This window comes from Dipodomys merriami, unplaced genomic scaffold, assembly GCF_024711535.1.
Source record: "Dipodomys merriami isolate MVZ:Mamm:240054 unplaced genomic scaffold, mDipMer1.0.p SCAF_48, whole genome shotgun sequence".
Lineage (NCBI taxonomy): Eukaryota > Metazoa > Chordata > Mammalia > Rodentia > Heteromyidae > Dipodomys > Dipodomys merriami.
The window spans coordinates 3149215-3173006 of NW_027206046.1; the positions used below are offsets into that span (position 1 = coordinate 3149215).

The 23792-nt window shown below is 44.4% G+C and overlaps 1 protein-coding gene across 1 annotated transcript; it reads left to right on the forward strand.

Moving 5' to 3' along the window:
• The first annotated feature begins 709 nt into the window (after window positions 1-709).
• On the forward strand, window positions 710-23247 carry Mtfmt (mitochondrial methionyl-tRNA formyltransferase). Its single transcript, XM_069995172.1, is given in 10 exon segments — window positions 710-931; window positions 2875-3084; window positions 4724-4846; window positions 5621-5723; window positions 7402-7477; window positions 11316-11407; window positions 15904-15982; window positions 20069-20151; window positions 22813-22972; window positions 22975-23247. Coding segments are annotated over 10 exon segments (1371 nt in total). The 5' UTR covers window positions 710-719; the 3' UTR covers window positions 23208-23247.
• The last annotated feature ends 545 nt before the right edge of the window (window positions 23248-23792 follow it).

Sequence of the window (23792 nt, forward strand, 5' to 3'; positions counted from 1 at the left end):
CGCTGTATAGACCTTGGGGACGTGAAATGCAAGGTCTTCTTGGACAACTTTTGCTGTTTACCTTCATGGTATCCCTGGGTATGAGGGTACCCGAGGGTGTGGGGGCCAGAATGGAGCTTTTGACTTAGCAATATGGATAAATAACTCAAGATTACCTGAGGGCTGAGTGGTTAGGATCTCAGGTTCAGGAGTTGAAGTCCAGGGCTGGAGTCATGCTCAGATGGCACACTGCCTGCTCAACGTATATATGAACACTATCACCACCTTAGATCCCCCTGCACAAGCCCAATCCCACTTCTGCTCTGCTGTTTGCACAGAACTTCTCACTTTCTCCGAGCTTCGGTTCTCTTCAGTGAAATGACTGCAATGTATCTATCTCAGATAATGAACGCGAAGGTTAATTGTACTAATGGACTTCAAGTACATAGCTAGATCTTGCCACACAATGTGTTTAGTAAATATTACATAATAGCACAATAAATGGGAAAATGATACTGCATTGTATGAATAAGGCTCCTCTCCAAAGTATGTTATCATTTGTTACCGAAACAATTCCAGGAGGGTTGCTAAACTGTGCACTTCCGGAACCCAACTCAGACAGGCCCCGCCCCCAGGACTGCCAGACCACGCCCCTTATCACTTAAAGTCCCGCCTTCACGCTCCCACTTGGCCCCGCCCCCTCCGCGCATGCGCGATGTGGGCCGCGGGCGGCCTGAGCGATGAGGGTTCCGGCGCGGCGGTGCTGGGGGCCCCGGCTGTCCCGCATCGTCGTGCGCGGGTGGCCGAGCTGCCAGTGGCGGGCGCTCGGCGGTGTCTCCGGCCAGGAGGACTCCCGAGATGCTCAGGTTCGCAAGAAGCCGCCCTGGCGGGTGCTTTTCTTCGGCACCGACCAGTTTGCCCGGGAGACGCTGCGAGCGCTGCACGCCGCCAGGTAGCGGGGCGGGGGCGGGGCCGGAAGCGGCCCGGGGCGGGGGCGGAACCTGGGTGAGGGCTGGGGCCGGGGTTGGGCGGGGCCTGGGGTGAGGGCGGAGCCTGGGGTGAGGACGGAGGCCGAGGCTGGGCCGGGGTTGGGCGGGGCCTGGAGTGAGGGCGGGGCCTGGGGTGAGGACGGGGGCCGAGGCTGGGCCGGGGTGAGGGCCGGGGTTGGGCGGGGCCGGGGTTGGGCGGGGCCGGGGTTGGGCGGGGCCTGGGGTGGGGGCGGGGCCTGGGGTGAGGGCCGGGGCCGAGGCCGGGCCGGGGTGAGGGCCGGGGCCGGGAGTCCGCCCTCCAGTCCCGAGTGCTCCGGACGCCCCGTCGCAGCCCAGCCTCCGATCGAGCATGTCTGCAAACCCGGAAGATGCCGCCCTTCGGTCTAGATTGGGGGAGCCCGGTGCTGACCCTCGTGTCCCCTCATTCCCGCCCAGCCTGTCGCTCCTCGGGTCCCCCGCCCCCCCCCGGCCTGTTTTTGCTTGGGAGGAAGGGTAGAATCAGAAAGGTTGAGTCGAGCCTAGGGAGACATTCTCAAGCTCTGATTTCCAGATCCGGGTTCGGATCTTCCCTCTGCCTTCCCAGCCATCTAGGTTGGGTCTGGTCTCAGCAGGTGATACGGTCTCTGTACACTCGGGGGTCTCTTACTACACAGCGGGGCTCGGTTTTTTAAGGTTGACACCAGGATATAATTCTCCCCCCTGCAAAAGAGCTGTTTGCACATTAATAGATTCATAAAGCTGACTTCTTAGGACTACAAGGAGTGTGTCTGACACTTAGTAAATCTTGTTTACTGCAGAAAAAGTGATGTGAAATCCCACCTGTCATGAAAATTCATGATAAATTGGTGGCAATCTACTGCTCCCTCCTCCCCAACTTAGCTTTCTTATTTCCCCACTCGTTTTTTTCCTGATTCCTACTCTCTCTACCATTCTCATTTCTGCCATCTTCTACAAATACAGTTTCTCAGCCCCTTTTTATGGGGATACTTGGGCTTAAAATCAAGGCATCCCACTCTGCTTGCTAGGTTGGTGCTCTACTCCATGAGCCACGACTCCAGCCCTGCTTTTTACTGGTTAATTGGAAATGGTGGAGTCTTGTGGAGTTTTCTTACCCCAACTGGCTTGGAATCACAATGCTCCAAATCTCAGCCTCCTTCAGAAGCTAGAATTACAAGTATGTGCCACAGACCAGCTATTAACTTTATTTTTAAGACTCATAATAGCATATATTTAGAAAAATAAAAGGCAGAAGAGTATTGTGCTATGACAATTGTGTAAAATAATGATTCATATACATAGGAAATCTCTAGATCAATGCTATCCAAATAGTAGCCACATATGGCCCTATACATTTCAAATAATTAAAATTAAATAAAAGTTAAAAACTTAACCAGGCTCTGGTGGCTCACACCTATGATCCTAGCTACTCAGGAGTCTGAGATCTAACGATTGCAGTTTGAAACCAGCCTGGGCAGGAAGGCTATGGAGCTCTAACCTCCAGTTAACCACCAAACAGCTGGAAATGGGGCTTTGGCTCAGATGGTAAAGCACCAACCTTGAGTGAAATAGCCAAACTGCGCTAAGCTGAAGTGCCAGTACTGGCACCAAAAATCAAAAAAGAAAACAACTAAATAATTCAAGAGTTTAATCATAAAAATACTTTTACTGGCTTGACACTGGTGGCTCACACCAGTAATCCTAGCTACTTAGGAAGCTGATATCTGAGGATTGCAGTTTAAAGCCAGCCCAGGCAGGAAAGTCTATGAGACTCTTAGCTCCAATTAGAAAACTAGCACTGTGACTCAGGGTGGTAGAGTACTAGCCTTGAGCAAAAAGCTCAGAGACAGTGCCCAGGCCATCATCCTGATGCAGTCACATTTTTTTTTTCTCTCATTTTTCTACTTAGAGAAAACAAAGAGGAAGAGTTAATTGAGAAACTGGAGGTGGTGACAGTACCTTCTCCATCCTTGAAAGGCCTGCCTGCGAAGCAGTATGCCGTGGAGTCCCAGCTTCAAGTACACGAGTGGCCACACGTGGGATCAGGAGACTTCGATGTCGGGGTAGTGGCTTCCTTTGGCCGTCTTTTGAGTGAGACTCTTATTCTTAAATTTCCCTAGTAAGTTTTATTCCTAAGGAAATACAGTTGTAGTGGCTGTGGGTCATTAATTTTCTTTCAAAATAAGATTTTATTAGCTGAGCGCTGGTGGCTCATACCTGTAATCCTAGCTACTCAGGAGGCTGAGATCTGAGGACGGAGGTTCAAAGCCAGCCCAGGCAAAGTCTGTGAGACTCTTATCTCCAATAAACCACAGAAAACCAGAAGTGGCACTGTGGCTCAAGTGGTAGAGCACCAGCCTTGAGCACAGAGAGGCTCAGGGACAGTGCCCAGGCCCTGAGTTCAACCCCCAGGAACAGCTAAAAATAAAAGAAGCAATTATGGCTAAATTATACTTAGAGTTTGCTTTGTATGTTTTTAGTTCGGGTACTGGAGATTGAACTTCCAGCCTTCTCATGGCTCTCAAGACTGGCACTCTACCACTTGGGCTACAGCTCTCCTTCTAGCTTTTTACTGGTTTATTGGAGATAAGAGTCATGAAGGAGCTGGGCACCAGTGGCTCACGCCTGTAATCCTAGCTATTCAAGAGGCTGAGATCTGAGGGTCACAGTTCAAAGCCAGCCCAGGCAGGAAAGTCCGTGAGACTCTTATCTCTAATAAACCACTAGAAGACCGGAAGTGGCTCTGTGGCTCAAGCAGTAGCGCACGCACGCCTTGAGCTGAGGGATAGCACCCAGGCCCAGAGTCCAAGCCCCACAATCGACAAAAAAAAAAAAAAAAAAAAAAAAGTTGTCTGCCCAAGCTGGCATCAAACCTTGACCCTCAGATCTCAGCTTCCTTACTAGCCAGGATTAGAGGTGTGAACCACCATTGCCCAGCTTCATGAAGTGTATAACTGCACTTGAGCGATCATTTAATAATATTTTATGGTTTTTTTTTTTTGGGTCCGGTTGTGGGGCCTGAACTCTGGGCCTGGGCGCTGTCCCTCAGCTCTTCAGCTCAAGGCTAGCACTCTACCACTTGAGCTACAGCGCCACTTCCGGCTTTTTTTCTTTTTGCTTATATGGTGCTGAGGAATCGAACCCAGGGCCTCAGGCTTGCAAGGCAAGTGCTCCACCACTGAGCCACCTTCCCAGCCCAGTATTTTATGTTTTGTTCATAAACTCTCAGACAGCCTGAGCTGTTCTCTTGGCCATGATGGTAGCACTCCTTACTCTGTTGTTTTGTTTTTTTTTTTGGTCCAGTTGTGGGGCCTGAACTCTGGGCCTGGGCACTGTCCCTCAGCTCTTCAGCTCAAGGCTAGTGCCCTACCACTTGAGCCACAGCGCCACTTCCGGCTTTTTTCTTTTTGCTTATGTGATGCTGAGGAATCAAACCCAGGGCCTCAGGCATGCAAGGCAAGCGCTCTACCACTGAGCCACCTTCCCAGCCCCTCCTTACTCTGTTTTAAATTAAACAGAATTGGTTTCTCATGGCAGGACAGTACACTTGCCCTAGCCTTTTTTTTTTTTTTTTTAATTTTTTAATGTTTTAATTTTTTTTTAATTTTTTAATTTTTATTTTTTTTTTTAAATTTTAGGTTTGACCAGGCCCTGGTTGCTCATGCCTACAATCCTAGCTACTCAGGAGGCTGAAGTCATGTAGTAGCTTAGGTGGCAGTTAGTAAAGGTTTTCTACTAATCTGCATTTTCTGTCTCAGTGGGGTGCTCAACGTCCACCCGAGCTGCCTGCCCCGCTGGCGAGGCCCGGCCCCCATCATCCACACGGTGCTTCACGGAGACACAGTGACCGGAGTAACAATTATGCAAATCAGACCTAAAAGGTAGAACTCATGTTTTTTTCCCTTTGCTTGAGATGTGTGTTGATAATGTTGATAATGGTCTACCTTGGAGGTGCAGTAAGATGGACAGAGTTTACAAACAAATCCAAAAGATTTTTTTTTTTTTTTTTTTTGTCAGTCATGGGGCTTGAACTCTGGGCCTGGGCCTTACCCCTAGCTCTTCAGCTCCAGGTGAGCACTCTACCACTTGAGCCACAGTGACACTTCCAGTTTTCTGAGTGGTTTATTGGAGATAAGAGTCTTGAGGACTTGCCTGCCCGAGTTGGCTTTGAACTGCAATCCTCAGATCTTAGCCTCTTTAGTAGCTAGGTGTGAGCCACGTACATCTGGCAAGATTCTTCTTATCGCTAGTAAACCAGCAAAAAGCCAGAGGTAGACTTGTGGCTCAAATGGTAGTCCACCAGCCTTGAGCTAAGAGAGTGTGAGAGGTGCTAAGTTCCAGTGAGTACCAACATGTACACAAACAAAAACCAGTACTCTTGTTATCTGCCTTTTGTTTTTTGTTTTTTTGGTCCCAGTCCTGTGGCTTGAACTCAGGGCTAGGGCTCTGTCCCTAAACTTCTTTTGCTCAAGGCTAGCTCTCTACCATAGCCCTACTTCCTGTGTCCTAGTGGTTAATTGGAGATAAGAGTCTCAGGGACTTTACTGCCCAGGCTGACTTTGAACCACAATCCTCAGATCTTAAGTCTATTGAGTAGCTAGGATTACAGATATGAACCACCAGCACCCCACAAGTCCTTTTGGTATTTTTCCTAGGTTTGATGTCGGCCCAATTCTCAAGCAGGAAACGGTCCCGGTGCCACCAAAGACCACTTCAAAGGAATTGGAAGTGCTGCTGTCGCGACTGGGTGGCAGCATGGTACCGTTCTCCATTCTGTGTTCCCACTCATGTAGGATGGGGCGGGCTCATGAGGAAAATTGTGATTTTATCATTTGTACTTTTAAACTGTAATATTTGTTTTTTTGAATAGTGGCTTCTCTCCCTAGCATTTGTGATCTTTGGGGTTTTGCACCTGTGATACCCTGTATCACATAGAAAGCTCCTTTAGCGCCCACACCCCATCCTGGCTCCATAGCCGGTCCCTGGGTGTCCCACCACTTCTGGTCATTAGTATCATGGGCTCGGGGATTCTGCCCACCCACATATGATCTTCTCCATGTGGCTTTGCACATCTCATTCCTCCGCAGCAGTGTAGCCTGGGTGAATCTTACAGACTCTGTTCACACTTTTCATAGGAACTAATTGATTTTTAGGTAGTAGAAAACCAACTACCACATGACTGGTTCTTTTCATTCTGGTGCTGCCTTAGAAGTGATCGTATTTATTGGGCTGGGAAGGTGGCTTAGTGGTAGAGTGCTTGCCTTGCATGCACGAGGCCCTGGGTTTGATTCCTCAGCACTACATAAGCAAAAAGGAAAAAGCCGGAAGTGGTGCTGTGGCTCAAGTGGTAGAGCGCTAGCCTTGAGCTGAAGAGCTGAGGGACAGCGCCCAGGCCCAGAGTTCAGGCCCCATGACTGGACCCCAAAAAAAAAAAAAAAAAAAGAAGTGATCGTATTTATAATGGTGATGGCCATGGATTGAAGATTGGCTCATGTACCAAAACTGTACTCCTTTATTTTTTCTTTGTGCTAGTACTCAGCCACAGCTCCACTTCTGGGGGTTGTTTGGTTTTGTTTTTGTTTTTTTGGGTCCTGTTTTGTTTTTTTGGGGCCTGACCTCTGGGCCTGGGCACTGTCCCTCAGCTCTTCAGCTCAAGGCTAGCATTCTACCACTTGAGCCACAGAACCACTTCCGGCTTTTTTCTTTTTGCTTATGTGGTGCTGAGGAATCAAACCCAGGACCTCAGGCATGCAAGGTGAGCGCTCTACCACTGAGCCACCTTCCCAGCCCCAACACTTCTGGGATTTTGATGGTTAACTGGATATAAGAGTATCTCCAATTGACTTTTCTGCCCTGGCTGCCTTTGATAGAAGATCCTCAAGATCAGCCTTCTGAGTAGCTAGGATTACAGGTGTGAACCAGTGTTACCTGGCTTGCGAGGTTCTGATACTCCATGAGGGTTTTGTTTTCTGTTTTTTGCCTTCCCAATAAGACTTGGAGGTAGTTGTTACTGTCAGTTGTTTCACAGATGATGGTGTTGAAGACCACAAACAAGTTAAATAACTTTTCCATGCAACAGATAGGAGGTGATGAAGTGGGATTTGAACCCACAGCCCTGTGACTCAGAGTACCCTCTCCTCTGTGTGGCTCTCTACCTTCTTCCTTCTATAGGGTAAGAGTGGCTAGCTGAGGACAGGAGGGCCTCATGCTGACAGCCTGGGCTGGCAGGCCAGGCCCAGCATTCTGGAGCAAAGTAGCAACTGTCTCCTGCACAAGAGCATTACTGTCACACTCCTGTCAGTGCTAATTGCATAGTTGAGTCCAATTTCCTCCTAACTCTATACCTGGCTCATTTTCATGGTTACCGAACTGTAATGTATGTTTACTTTGTTCATCTCAAGTATATCATGTGCTTTCTCTCTTTCTCTCTCTGTAGCTTATTTCAGTGTTGAAAAACTTACCTGAAAGTCTGAGCAACGGAAGACCTCAGCCAACTGAGGGAGTGACTTACGGTGAGGGACGGCGGCAGGGATTTCATGTCGAGTGAGGTTTCATTTATCATGATGGTGCTGAACATGATAGAGTCTTCATTGTACTTTACAATTATTTATTTATTTATTATCTGTTTATAGACAATTCAGGGTTTGAACTCAGGGCCTTATACTCACTTGGCCTGTTTGCTCAGCTGGTGCTCTGTCACTTGAGCCAAACCTCCAGCCTGGCTTTGTTTTTTTTTTTTTTTTTTTTTGTCAGTCATGAGGCTTGAACTCTGGGCCTGGGCACTGTCCGTCAGCTCTTTAGCTCAAGAAGAGCGCTCTACCACTTGAGCCACAGTACCATTTCTGGTTTTCTGATGGTTTATTGGAGATAAGAGTCTCACAGACTTTCCTGCCCGGACTGGCTTTGAACCTCGATCTCCAGATCTCAGCCTTCTGAGTAGCTAAGATTATAGGCGTGAGCCACCACCACTTGGCTCAGCCTGGCTTTTTAACTTTAATTTTTTTATTGTTATTATAGTTTACATAAGTCAGGTAGAGTACATTTCTTTTTGGATGTTACCTCTTCCCTCACTCTCTCCCAGTTTTTCCCTCCTGTGTCCACCTACAAGTTGTATAGTTCGTTTTCAACATAGTGTCCAGTGAGTACCACTGCTGCAGTGGTTCACCCTTTGTCCTCCATTTCTGTACACCCCCTCTTACCCGCCCATAGATATATAAACAAGATAAAAGAAAAAACAACAACAACAACAGCACCAAAGAAAAACCTCCTGTTTCCATTCATCCTGGCTTTTTGCTTATTTTGGAGATGGATTCTGAGACTTTTTTTTGCCTCAAATGGCCAAGATCATTTGAATCTCAGCTTCCTGAGTAACTAGGATGACAGATGTGAACCATCAAGTCCCAGAACTTTTCCTTAATTTTCATAAGATTGAATTCCCACTTTATGTCCTTTTCCAGAGAACTAAAAGATTGACTTCCCAGCTTCCAATGGCACAATCTGCTCTGAGTAGCCTGAGTAGCCAGGGATGACAGGCATGAGCCACCAGGGCCCAGCACTTTTCCTTAATTTAATTTTCATAAGATTGAGTTCCCGAGCTGGGAGTGGGGCTTAGTGGTAGAGTGCTTGCCTTGCATGCATGAAGCCCTGGGTTCAATTCCTCAGCACCACATTAACAGAAAACCACAGAAGTGGTATTGTGGCTCAAGTGCTATATCCTTCAGCAAAAAGAAGCTCTGAGTCAGTGCCCCAGCCCCAGAACTGGCCAAAATAAATAAATAAATAAGATTTAGTTCCCACTTTATGTCCTTTTCCACTGACTAAAGGCCTGACTGCCATATTTACTATATTTCCAATGACACAATCTGCTCAGAGTAGCCTGAGTAGCTGGGATTACAGGGGTGAGCCACCAGTGCCCAGCTCAGCAACCTTTTATTTTGAAAATTACTTAATTGAAAGATAAGTAATGAACTTCAGTTTTCCCAAATTTCAAACTATTAATGTTTGTCCATATTTTCTTTAAGAAATTAAAGATTTTTTATTCTGCATACTATTAATGTTAAAATTGTTTATAATTCGAATTAAATACCTAATATATAGTTTTTGGCTTTAGGAAAAACTTAGTTTTTTGTTTGTTTGTTTGTTTGTTTTGGTCAGTTGCGGGTCTTGAACTCTGGGCCTGGGCTCTGTCCCTCAGCTCTTCAGCTCAAGGCTAGCACTCTACCACTTGAGCCGCTGTGCCACTTCTGGTTTTCTGAGTGGTTACTGGAGATAAGAGTCTCACGAACTTTTCTTGCCCGGGCTGGCTTTGAACTGTGATCTTCAGATCTCAGCCTCCTGAGTAGCTAGGATTATAGCTGTGAGCCACTGGCCCCCAGTGGAAAAACTTAGTTTAAAATCTAAATAAAACCTGGTGCTGGTGGCTCATGCCTGTAATTGCAACTACTCAGGAGTCTGAAATCTGAGGATCGTGGTTCAAAGCCAATCTTGGCAGGAAAGGCCATGAGACTGTTATCTCCAATTAACCACCAGGAAACTGGAAGTAGTGCAATGGCTCAAAATAGTAGAGCAGTAGCCTACTACTTTGAAAAAGCTCAGGGACAGTACCCAGGCCCTGAGTTCAAGCCCCATGATGGACAAAAAATGTAAATCTTAAGTATACACTGGCACCTGTTGAGACAAGAGGAGGATCTCAATTTCAAGGTTAACTTGGGCCACAAAATTAAGAAGACTATATCTCAAAACAAAACAAAATAGGAAGTGGTGCTGTGGCTCAAGTGGTAGAGCACTAGCCTTGAGCTGAAGAGCTGAGGGACAGTGTCCAGGCCCAGAGTTCAAGCTCCACGACCAACAACAACAAAAAAAAGAGCCAGATAACAAAACAAAATAATGTATCTTTAGTGTATCTTATTCCTGTGAGAGGTGGTGAAGATATTTTTGTGTGTTTAAGGACTATTTGTCATGTGCTTTTCCTGGGATATATTATGCCATGGGTCCATTTTTCTATTAATGATTCTGGTCTTTTTTCTTTTTTTTTTTTAATCCTGGGGCTTGAACTCAGGTCCTGGGTACTATCCCTGGGCTTTTTTTGCTCAAAGCTAACAATGCTCTGCCACTTGAGCCACAGCTCCACTTCTGGCTATTTTTCTGGGTAGTTGGAGATAAGGGTCTCATGGACTTTCCACAGGCTAGCTTTGAACTATGATCCTGAGATCTCAGCCTCATGAGTAGGATTATAGGAGTAAGCCACTGGCACCTGGCTGTAGTATTTCCTTCTTTAGTTTTTAGGAATATTTCATATGTGAGTTACTGTGCAAATTCTTTCAGTTCATCACTTTAAAATTTGTAATTTAATTTTAATTTTTTAAATTTTTTTTTGGGGGGGTCCGGTCACGAGGCCTGAACTCTGGGTCTGGGCACTGACCCTCAGCTCTTCAGCTCAAGGTTAACGCTCTACCGCTTGAGCCACAGTGCCACTTCCGGCTTTTTCTGTTTATGTGGTGCTGAGGAATTGAACCCAGGGCCTCATGCATGCAAGGCAAGCACTCTACCACTGAGCCACCTTCCCAGCCCTAAAATTTGTAATTTAATAACATTTTGGGTTTTTGTTTTTTTGTGTTTTTTTTGTTTTTTTTTTTGCCAGTCCTGAGGTTTTGAACTATCGCCCTGCCTGGGCTCTGTCTCAGCTTCTTTGTGTTCAAGATGTGCTCTGCCCCTTGAGCTTCAGTGCCACTTCCAGTTTTACCTGAGTTGTTTGTTGGATATGAGTCTCTATAGACTTTCCTGTCTGGACTGGTTTCCTCAGACCTCGGCCTCATAAGGATTACAAGTGTGAGCCACCAGCCCTTGGCTTTTCGTCTGATTTTTCTGCATGGTATAACCTTAGCCATCTTTAACTATGAGCATTTTCTACATTCAGAGTAGAAAGGTCACTTATAAAGCAGGTTACTCATGTTTTCTTGTGGTACTTTTTGGGGTTATTTTTATTTTTTGCCAGTTTTGAGACTTGAACTCAATGTGTGGGCTCTATCTCAGAGCCATTTTGTGTTCAAGTCTGGTGTCACGCCATTTCCAACTTTTTCTGAGTAATTTACTGGAGATGAGTCTCACAGATTTTCCTGCCTGGGCTGGCTTCAAACCACTATTCTCAGATCTCAGCTTCCTGAGTAGTTAGGATTACAGGCGTGAGCCACCAGTGTCTGGCTGGGGTTATTTCTTTTTACTTCTTATTGTGGAACATTTTGGACATAGACAGAAGCAGAGAGAATATTACAGTGCATATTCTCTCGTACTTACATCAGCTTGTGCATATGGAACCTATACTCATTCTTGTTCTTGGCTTTTGTCTTGTAGCCCCTAAGATTTCCACAGCTACCAGCTGTATAAAGTGGGAGGAACAGACATCGGAGCAGATACTCAGGCTTTATCGTGCCATTGGAAATATAGTAAGTAAGTTGGAAAGTCAGTTTTACCTAATTATTATTCCTTTATGAGGGTATGTAATTTGCTGAGTATTTTGATTTAGAAATGACGTTATGAACTAAACCTCATTTTTCTCCTTTTTATTTTTTAGACATTTACTTTTAAAATGTTCTTTAAAGTTTTGATTTTTTTTTCTTTTTCTTTTTTCTCTTTTTTTTTTCTTTTTCTTTTTCCTCTTTTTTTTTTGGTGCTAGTCCTGCGGTTAGAACTTAGGGGTCAGAACTTAGGGCCTACATACTGTCCCCAAGCTCCTTTTGCTCAAGGCTAGTGCTTTCTCACTAAGCTACAGCTCCACTTCCAGCTTTTTTTTTTTCCCTAGTAGTTTATCGAAGAGAAGAGTCTCATGGACTTTCTTGCCTGGGCTGGCTTCGAACATGATCCACAAATCTCAGTCTCTTGAGAAGACAGAATTACAGGCATGAGCTACAGGCACCTGACTAAAGTTTTAAGTTTTCATAGAAGCCTGAGAATTCACCAAACACATTCAAATATGTGTTTTGTATTCCTTATAACCAAGTTATTTTTTTCGTTATGCTGATACTGGGGCTTGATCTCAGAGCCTCACAATCTCACTTAACTTTTGTACTCAAGGCTGGTGTTGTACCACCTCAGCCACAACTCTACTTCTGGCTTTTTGCTGGTTAATTGGAGGTACAAGTCTTGGTTTTATTTGCTTGAGCAGGCTTCAAGTAAAGATCGTCAGATCTCAGCCTCTTGAGTAGTTAAGAGTACAGAAATGAGCCACCTGCACCCAGCTATAACCAGGTTGGATTTTTTTTTTTTTTTGCCAACCCTGGGGCTTGAACTCAGGGCCTGGGCACTGCCCCTGAGCTTTTGCTCAAGGCTAGCATTCTATAACTTGAGCTACAGCGCCACTTCCGTCTTTTTCTGTTTTATATACTGAGGAATAGAACCCAGGGCTTTGTGCATGCCAGGCAAGTACCCTACCACTAAGCCACATCCCCAGCCCCCAATATAACTAAGTTTTATTCCTATTTCATAGACAAAGGATGACTAACTTAGAAGTAACCATTCACTAAATAGTGAATCTGGTCTTCAGATTCCATATCCAGTGTTTTTTTGTAGTATCTTAGTTACTGGTGATAAGAAATGGACACAAATAAGCAAATTAGAAAAAATTTAGAGAAAGCCAGGTGCCGATGGCTCATGCCTGTAATCCTAGCTACTCAGGAAACTGAGATCTAACAATCATAGTTTGAAGCCAGCCTGGGCAAGAAAGTCCATGAGACTCTTATTACCAATTAGTCACAGAAAAAGCCAAAGTGGAGCTATGGTTCAAATGATAGAGTGCTAGCCTTGAACACAAAAGCTCAGAGACAGCATGTAGGCCCAGAGTTTAAACCCTAGGACCAGCAAAAACAAAACCCTCAGCAGGCCAGGGAAAGTAGCTCATGCTTGTAAATCCAGCTACTTAGGAGGCCGAGATCAGGAGAATCATAAGGCCAGCCCAGGAAACAGTGAGACCTCATCTCAATAAGCTGGGCCATAGTGGCAAACATCTGTGTACCAAAGAGACTATGTAGGAGGCTTGAGGTTTGAAACAAAAACATGAAACCCTATCCAAAACATAAAGCAAAAAAAGGCCAGTAGGTGTGTTGTAAGTGGTAAAGTACTGCTCTACCAGGCATAAAACCCTAGTACCACCTCAAAGAAAAAAAGCCCTTAAAACCCCACAGTTAACATCATAATTCATAAAGACTAAAAGCTCTCCTCCTTTGGTCAAGAACAAGATAAAGGGCTGGGAAGGTGGCTCAGTGGTAGAGTGCTTGCCTTGCATGCATGAGGCCCTGGGTTCGATTCCTCAGCACCACATAAGCAAAAAGAAAAAAGCCGGAAGTGGTGCTTTGGCTCTAGTGGTAGAGCACTAGCCTTGAGCTGAAGAACTGAGGGATAGCGCCCAGGCCCAGAGTTCAGGCCCCACGACCGGACCAAAAAAAAAAAAAAGAACAAGATAAAGATTTCAGCTCTCACACTGATAACAGTTTTGCTCTAGATTATAGCTCGGGCAGTAGGCAAGTGTGTTAAGTTTTTGTCACTACAACAGATGCCTGGGGAAAGCTGTTTCGAAGTTCGCTGAGCCATCATTGCAGCACAGAGGTAGACCTGAGAAACAACTTCAAGGGCTGGGAAGATGGCTCAGTGGTAGAGCGCTTGCCTTGCATGCCTGAGGCCCTGGGTTCAATTCCTCAGCACCACATAAGCAGAAAAAAAAAGCCAGAAGTGGCACTGTGGCTCAAGTGGTAGAGCGCTAGCCTTGAGCTGAAGAGCTGAGGGACAGCGCCCAGGCCCAGAGTTCAGGCCCATGACTGACACAAAGAAAAAACAACTTCAAAAAGAAAGGATTTATTTTGGCTCGGAGATTCCAATTCATAGCTGGCTCCATTGCTTCTGACCTGAGATCTATCCCCAAGGCTGTTTGTGACATTTTATAATATGAAGTTGGGAATAACTGAACTATCCTTCCTAAAGGATTGATTTATATTTATAAAATAGAGTACTATGTAGCAAAAACAGGAAATGCATAATTGTGCTCTGACAAAATTTGTCTATGCTTATGTTACGTTCTGTATAGTGTGTAACATACTGTTCTACAAGAGATAGTGTGTGTGTGTGTGTGTGTGTGTGTGTGTGTGTGTGTGTGTGTGTGTGTGTGTGTGTGTGTGTGTGTGTGTGTGTGTGTGTGTGTGTGTGTGTGTGTGTGTGTGTGTGTGTGTGTATTGGAGCTTGAACTCAGGACTTGGACCCTGTCCCTGAACTCTTAAGCTCAAGGCTACTGCTCTACCACTTTGAGCCACAGCTCCACTTTTGGTTTTCTGGTGGTTAATTGGAGATAAGAGTCTCATAGCTGGGCGCCAGTGAGTAACGTGTATAATCCTAGCTACTCAGGAGGCTGAGGTCAGAGGATCACAGTTCAAAGTCAGCCCAGGCAGGAAAGTCCATGAAACTCTTATCTCAGAAAACCAGAAGTGGAGCTATGGCTCAAAGTGGTAGAGCAGTAGCCTTGAGCAAAAGAGCTCAAGGACAGCACCCAAGCCCTGAGTTAAAGCCCTATGAAAAAAAGAGTTTCACAGACTTCCCTGTACAGGCTGTTTTTGAACTCAGATCTCAGCCTCTTGAGTAGCTAATTACAAGCATGAGCCATCAGTGCCCAGGTTCTTACTAGAGTTTTGTAGGAAAAACTCCAAGGAAGTATACTTCAACCTGTTAAAGAGTAGTACCTCTGGGCATTTGAATATAGGATTGTACCACTTGCTAAAATTGTCAACATAAGAATTATAACTCTTACATACTTAATAATCAGCATAAATGTATAATTGGGCGTGTTCATAAAGATACAAACATTGAAGCCAGGATGTTGTGGCACACAGCTATAATCCCAGCATCCAAGAGGCTGATTGAGAGGCTGAAGGAGGAGAATTGTAATTTCAAGGCCAGTCTAGGCTACATAGTGAGACCCTATATGAAAAACAAAAATCTGTCCTTATTAAGCATTGACTTCAAAATAATGTTTAAGGCTATGCTCTGGTGGCTCAAACCTGTAATCCTAGCCACTCCGTAGGCTGAGATGTAAGGATCGTGGTTCAAAACTAGGGAAGACAAGAGAGTCCATGAAACTCTTATCTCCAGTTAATCACCAGAAAACCAGAAATATAGGTGTGGCTCATAGTGGTAAAGCACTAACCTTGAGGTTAAAAAAGAAAAAGAAAAAGAAAAAAGCACCAATATAGTGCCCAGTACCCAAATTTAAGCTCCAGGATTGGCACAATCGATCAATATAAAAACAGTATTTTAAGAGCTGGGCACCGGTGGCTCATCCCTGTAATTCTAGCTACTTAGGAGGCAGAGATCTGAGGATTGAAGGAAAGTTCATGAGACTATTTATTTATTTATTTTTGAACTCTGGGCCTGGGCGCTGTCCCTCAGCTCTTCAGCTCAAGAAGAGCGCTCTACCACTTGAGCCACAGCACCACTTCTGGTTTTCTAGTGGTTTATTGCAGATAAGAAAACTGCCCAGGCTGGCTTTGAACCATGATCCTCAGATCTCAGCCTCCTGAGTAGCTAAGATTACAGGCATGAGTCACCAGTGCCGGCTCCCATAAACTACTCAGAAAAAGCCAAAAGAGGCACTGTGGCTCACATGGTTGAGCACTAGCCTTGAGTAAAAGAAGCTTAGGGACAGCACCTAGACCCTGAGTTCAAGCCCCACGACCAACAAAAAAAAGGGGAAAAAAATCTTAAGGTCTTACAAATCCTAGAAACGCTGATGGTGGGGGTGGGGGTGGATCACATTTATGCTGTGCTCTATAATTTTAACAACCAAGATCCCAGTTCCACTGTACATGCAAGACAAGACAGACTAGAAGAGCACAGAACAATACATGGAAAAGATTTGGGGCAAGAGCCTCCCTTTGTGACTCCTTTTTCTTCTCAACTGCAGACTCCGTTGCAGACTCTCTGGATGAAGAAGACCATCAAACTTCTGGATTTGGTGGAAGTTAACAACTCAGTCCTTGAAGGTACTAATTTCTGAATAGTTGCTGAGGAAGATGGTTTCACTATAGTCTGTTACAAAAAATGTCTTAGCTGGGCACCAGTGGCTCACACCTACAGTCCTATAATCTCAGAAGGCTGAGACATAAAGATTGCAGTTCAAGGGGCTGGGAAGGTGGCTCAGTGGTAGAGCGCTTGCCTTGCATGCCTGAGGCCCTGGGTTTGATTCCTCAGCACCACATAAGCAAAAAGAAAAAAGCCGGAAGTGACGCTGTGGCTCAAGTGGTAGAGCGCTAGCCTTGAGCTGAAGAGCTGAGGGACAGTGCCCAGGCCCAGAGTTCAGGCCCCACGACCGGACACAAAAAATAAAAATAAAATAAATAAAAAGATTGCTGTTCAAAGCCAGGCCAATCAGGAAAGTCCATGAGACTCGTATGTCCAGTTAACCATCAAAAAGCCAGAAGTGAAGCTGTGGCTCAAGTGATAGCACATCAGCCTTGAGCAAAAAGCTAAAGGACAAAAAGGAAAGAAAACATGGCCTCTCAGTATTGTGTGTGCATGGGCATGCACACATGCATGGGTCCTGGGGCTTGAACTCAGGGAGTTTTGGTGCTCAAGGCTAGTGCTCCAACACTTTTTTTTTTTTAATTTAATTTTATTTTTTGTGAACATACTGTACAGAGGGGTTACAATTACATGGGCAGGATAATGCGTACATTTCTTATCAAGCATTGCAGCCTCCTCCTTTGTTTACCCTTCACATCCCTTCCCAGCCTCCCCTCCCAATCCTTCCCCCCCACTCCCACCCCCACCCCAACGTTGTAAAGCTCGTTTTCGACATGACAACATGTACTTCTCATTGTTGCAACAGGTCCACCTGTATCCTTAAACGACTTGTTTTTCCCCATCTCCTCCACAAGTTATACTGACATCAAATATAGTGAAAGCAGGGGTTATACTGTGGGGGAGGGACATACAAAGCAACAAAGAGATAATCTTATAAATGCGTTAGAAACAAATGCATGAAAGAAAAAAAACATTAAAATACATATCTAAGGGTTCATTTTCCTAGCATCACATTATCTGACCTTTTCCGCTCTAACACTTGAGTCATAGTTCTACTTCCAGCTTCTTTGGTAGTTAGTTAGAGATAAGAATCTCAATGGCGGGGCTAGGAAGGTGGCTCAGTGGTAGAGCGCTTGCCTTGCATGCATGAGGCCCTGGGTTCGATTCCTCAGCACCACATAAGCAAAAAGAAAAATACCGGAAGTGGCACTGTGGCTCAAGTGGTAGAGTGCTAGCCTTGAGCTGAAGAGCTGAAGGACAGCGCCCAGGCTCAGAGTTCAGGCCCCACGACTGGACCCAAAAAAAAAAAAAAGAATCTCAATGGCAAAGGACATAGCTAGCAAGATCAGTAGAAAGCCCAGATTGGGAGATTTTCACTAGCCATACAACAGACAAGGGTTTCATATCTAAAATATACCTGGAACTCAAAAAATTAGATCCCACAACAACAAATCCTCAAAGAAACAACTGCCCAGTAAATAAGTGGGCTAAAGACTTAAAGAGAAACTTCTCTGAAGAGGAAATAAGAATGGCCAGTAGAACATATGAAGAAATGCTCAACCTCTCTAGCTGTAAGAGAAATGCAGACCAAAACAACATTGAGATTCCACCTCACCCCAGTTAGAATGGCTATAATCAAGAACCCTAATAACAACAGATGCTGGAGGGGATATGGCCAGAAGGGAACCTTACTGCATTATTGGTGGGAGTGTAAACTTGTTCAACCACTTTAGAAAGCAGTATGGCAGTTCCTCAAAAGATTCCACATAGAGCTCCCCTATGACCCAGCAATCCCACTTTGGGGCATTTATCCAAATGATCACAAACAAGACCATGCTAAAGCTACCAGCACAACTATGTTTATTGCGGCTTATTTACCATAGCTAAGATATAGAACCAACCCAGATGCCCCTCAGACTTAGAAAAAATTATATTAAGTGAAGTAAGCCAGGCCCAAAGAAACATAGGTCCCATGGTTTCCCTTATTTGCAATAACTAGTATATGTCTGGGACAAGCAGAAAAGGTCAAAAGCTATGTACATATGACCAGATAAGATGATGTTAAGCAAAATGAACCCCAAGATAGGGTTTTTTCTTTCTTGCTATTGATTCTAACATTTTTATAATGTACCATGTGATTTTTTTTGTTTCTTTGTATGTTCCTCCCCCACAGTATAACCTCATTTTCACTGTATTTTTTGTCAGTGCCTTACATCATATATATATATATATATATATATATATATATATATATATGTATGTGTATATATATGTATATATATATGTATGTGTGTATATATATGTATATATATATGTATGTGTATATATATATACACACACTTCTCTAATTTGGGGAGGGGAAGGGAAAAAACAAAATGTTTAAATAGGGATACAGGTTGACCCATTGTAACAATGAGATGTAGACACTACCTTGAAAAACAAACTTTACAATTTAGCAGGGAGGGAGGAGTGTAGTTTTGGAGGTGAGAGGGAAGGGATGGTAGGGGAAAAACAAAAAAAGGAGGAGGCAACAATGCTTGATAGGAAATGTATTCATTACCTTGTTCATGTAACTGTAACCCCTCTGTACAGTATTTTTACAATAAAAAATGTATGTAAAAAAAGAAAAAGAAAAGAATTTCGGTAATTTTCCTGCTCTGGCTGGCTTAGAACCTAATCCTCAGATCTCAGCTTCCTGAGTAGATAGGATTACAGGTTTGACCATTGGTGCCCAGCTTGTTTTAATTTTCTTGTTCATTTGTGCCAGAACTAAGGTTTGAACTCAGCCTCATGCTCTTATTTTGCTTATAGCTGGCACTGTATCACTTGAGCCACACCTACTCTTGCTTTTTTTGCGTGTGTGTAGGTTGGTACTGAGGCTTAAACTCAGGGCCTGGGTGCTGTCTCTTAACCATTTTTTTTGGTGGGGAGGGTCTGGGAAAAATTTTGTAAATTGTTATTATACAGGTTATGTACAGAGGGGTAACAGGTACAAACGTCAGGCGAAGAGTACATTTCTTTTTGGGCAATGTCTCCCCTTCCTTTGTTCTCTCCCAATTCCCCTTTCCATCCTTACTCATAAATTGTATCGTTCATTTTCTTTTTTCTTCTTCTTCTTCTTCTTTTTTTTTTTTTTTTTTTTGTCAGTTGTGGGGCTTTAACTCAAGGCCTGGGCGCTGTCCCTGAGCTTTTTTTTCATTCAAGGCTAGTGCTGTACCACTTGGAGTCCCACTTCTGGTTTTCTGGTGGTTAATTGGAGCTGAGTTCTCATCCACTTTCCTGTTCTGGCTGGCTTCTAACCGTCAGCGGATCTCAGCCTCCTGAGTAGCTAGGATTACAGATGTGAGCCACTGGCACCTGGCTTGTATGGTTCATTTTCAGCAGTGTCTAATGAGTACTACAGCTGCATTTTTTCATCCTTTGTCCCTCCATTTCTGTGCATCCCCTTATCCTTCCAAAGAAAGGTAAATAAGACAAAAAGAAACTAAAAACGGCAAAGCAAAAAACCCTCTTGTTTCCATTTCCTGGAGTTCTTTTTTCTGGGCTTGGGTGCTGTTCCTGCGCTCTTCAGCTCAAGGCGAGCGCTTTGCGCTTGAGCCACAGCACCACTTCTGGTTTTCTGGTGGTTTATTGGAGATAAGAGTCTCATGGACTTTTCTGCCCGGCTGGCTTTGAACCGTGATCCTCAGATCTCAGCTCCTCAGTAGCTAGGATTACAGGCGTGAGCCACCGGCGCCCAGCTTCCTGGAGTTCTTTTTGATGAATATTATTTATATGATCAGAGACACATAGGCATTGTCCTTTGGCTCAAGGCTGGTGCTATACCACTTGAGCCACACCTCCACTTTTGGCTTTTTGGTGATTAATTAAAGAATCTCATAGATTTGCTTGCCTGAGCTGGCATTGAACCATGATCCTCAGATCTTAGCCTTCTGAGTGGTTAGAATTACAATCCTGTGCCACCAGCACCCAGCTCCACTTTTTTTTTTTTAATTCTAAGAAGTACCTTGATATTGAATAATTCTCTGTTTTTGTTTTCCCTTCAGATCCAAAATTAACAGAACATGCTGTTATTCCAGGGTCAGTGGTATACCACAAACGGTCTCAGGTACTGCTGGTTTACTGCAAGGTACATCCTCTTTTAGTTTCAAGTTATCATCTTTGTTTTATTGAGTTTCTATCATATATCATCTTTGTGTGTGTGTGTGTGTGTGTGTGTGTGTGTGTGTGTGTGTCTGTGTGTCTGTGTGTCTGTGTGTCTGTGTGTGTCTGTTTCTATCTGTCTGTCTGTGTTGGTTCCAGGATTTGAACTCAGAGCCTCTCACGCTTAGTTAATGCTTTGCCATTTGAGCTATGCTTCCACTTCAGCATTTTACTGGTGAATTGGAGATAGAGTCTCCCAGAGTTTTCTACCCAGGCTGGCTTAAAACTGGGATCTTATAGATATAAGCTTCCTACGTGTAGCTAGATTGTAGGCATGAGCCAACAGTTCTTGGCTCTTAGCCAACAGACCACTTAGTGGTCTTAAGAAATGGTGACGCCAGGCACCAGTGGCTCATGCCTGTAATCCTAGCTACTCATGAGGCTGAGATCTGAGGGTCGCAGTTCAAAGCCAGCCTGGACAGGAAAGTCCATGAGACTCTTATCTCCAATAAGCCACTAGCAAATGGGAAGTGGTGCTGTGGTTCAAGCAGTAGAGCACTCGCCTTGAGCTAAAGAGCGCAGGAACAGCGCCCAAGCCCAGAGTTCAAGCCCCATGACCAACCAAAAAAAAAAAAAGGTGGCATCTGCCAGGCGCCAGTGGCTCACGCCTGTAATCCTAGGTACTTAGGAGACTGAGATCTGAGGATCAGGATTCAAAGCCCACCCAGGCAGGAAAGTCTGTGAGACTCTTATCTCTAATTAACCACTACAAAACCAGAAGTGGCGCTGTAGATCAAGTGGTAGAACACTTGCCTTGAGCTCAGAGATAGCGCCTAGGCCCAGAGTTTAAGTGCATGACTAACCAAAAAAAAGAAAAAGAAAAAGAAATGGCAGCATCTCTAGCTTTTTTGTGTGTGGGGACTTAAAACTTAGGGTGCAGACCCCTTTAGCTTTTTTACTCAAAGCTCGTGCTCTAGTACTTGAGCCACATCTCCGCTTCCAGGTGTTTTTGATTTTTTGGTGGTTACAAGAAAGTCTCAAAGACTTTCTTGCCCAGCTTATCTTCTAACCATAATCCTCAGATCTCAGAAGCTAGGATTCGGACATAATTTATTTACAGGTGTGAGCTACCAGTAACCAGACATAATTTATTTGCAAACAGCATTTTACTGAGACATTATTCCTACTCAGTGAAAGATTACATAGCTTTCTCAAAAGAAAATTTATTTTTGGTAATTTCAATAACAACCTCTTGTGCTTGGTAACTTAAAAACAGTCTATCAAAGTGTCTGGCTAGCCTACTAGCTAGAGAGCATGTAGTATAATTGGTTTTTCTGCTCAGTAGTTATATTTCAGAATGATTTATAATGATGTTTTTGTGTTGACGGTGACAAATCCTTAGAGGTGCCCCACATTCTTTCCATGTCCAGGGTGTTTTCTGTCACAGGATGTTTGTGTAAGGTGCTATGTATTGGAAAGTGGGGGTTTGAATGTGTAATAGTGTGATCAACCTTCACAGACTAGATCATGAGCTCCAGCCTGGTCTAGAATGGTGTTAGGTGCATATATCTTGGTTGGCATCTGTGGCTATGGGTTCCATGTCTGCATCCTGCTGTTGCAGAAGCAGCGAGGCTATTGGAACATGTGAATTTGGGTCTGATAAACTGGAAAACAAAAAAATCACCCAGGAGCTTGAGCATCAGTTTACTAAAATAAGGATAGTATTAGTTACAAGGTAAATTTCCATTCTACTCCCTGTGTGTTAAAATAGGTATAGGTCGATACATTTATTTCTCCTTCGTAATAAAAAGTTCCAAATCAAGGAAATTGTGTGTTAAGGTAAGTGATATTTGCAGGTAGGAATTTAGTGAGGATTTGTTTCTATGATAGAAATTTATGAGGATCATGGTTCAAAGCCAGTCTGGTCATGAAAGTCTGTGAGACTCTTATCTCCAAATAACCACCAAAAAGCTGGAAGTGGAGCATAGCTCATTTGGTATAGAGCACTAGATTTGAGCAAAAAAAGCTAATGGACCAGTGCCTAGGCCCTAAATAATGGCACACACACACACACACACACACACACACACACACACACACACACACACACACACACACACACACACACACACACACACACACACACACACACACACACACTAGATTTGAGCAAAAAAAGCTAATGGACCAGTGCCTAGGCCCTAAATAATGGCACACACACACACACACACACACACACACACACACACACACACACACACACACACACACACACACACACACACACACACACACACACACACACACACACACACACACACACCTACTGTAAACTAGCCAGGTACCAGTGACTTACACCTGTAATCCTAGCTACTCTGGAAGGCTGAAATAGGAAACTCAGTGCAAAGCCAGCCTAGATAGAAAAGTCAGCGAGATGCACATTTCCAATGAACTACCAACACATCAGAAGGGGAGGTATTTGGCTCAAGTGGATACAATATTAGCTGTGAGCAGAAAAGTTAAGGCCAGAGGGCCCTGAGTTCGAGCCCCAGTTCTGCCCACCCCCCCGCAAAAATATAAGATTAAATATTTCCAAGTTGTCCAGTTTTTCCACCTCTGCCTGATCACTGTGGTCCTTTTCCTTTAGGATGGCTGGATTGGTGTCCGATCAGTGATGCTTAAGAAAGCACTCACAGCTGCTGACTTCCACAATGGATACCTGCACCAGTGGCATCAGAAAGGCTCCCCAGCTGAAGCACGCCAGTGCAGATTTCACACACTCAGACTCCCGACCGAGAAGCAGAAAAAAAGAACTCGTTGCTGTGCAACAGTACACTAAATAGGAAGGAGACAGATGGGACAAGAACCTACATGGTGTGTAATTTATTAAAAAAAACCTTATTCACAGGGAACAGCCAGGCTTCGAGAGGAGGGGACACTGATAGAGGGAATTACCATCATGAAGATACCGGCCTCCCTCTCCGTTCTTTTGTGAATGGAAGTAAGAAGCTGTTTTTATCTTCCCTGCCCCCCCAGGAATAACAAAGGAAGCTTAAATAAAATTTGTATTTATATTGTCCAACTCAAGGAGTTTATATCTTTCCCAAACAGCAAGGACAGTCCATTGGTATGTGTGTATTATGAAGGGAGGTTCTCTGATTGAATTTGATTTAGTTTTGAGTATGAAGTTAGGCTGAGGTGCAAAGAACATGACTTGAAAGGCCTTTAAGAGAGGGAAGGTCACATTGGGAGTGTGAATGGACAGATCCGGGAAAGGCATGCAGAGCCTGATAGCTCTGAGGTTTGGCTTTGCATCCTCTGCACCTCCCTCCTGTTTCCATGATGGCTTGTGTGCTCTGTTCAGCCGTTCCAGTCTCTTAATGCCTACCAGTCTGTGGTCTTGGGCCCACCAGCCTATATTTTGAGTGGGTCTTACGTGATTTCTCAATTACCATTGCCCTTTGGGTAGGACCTTTTAGGTTAGACTACGTCTAGTCCGTTTCAGGTGATAAGGCAGTGCCCAACAACAGTCCAGTAATTTCACCCCTCATGAAACAGCTCAGTGCTGAGGAAGGGACTGCAAGAGTAGGTCATGGTTGAGCTACTTTAGGCTACATCTGGAATCTT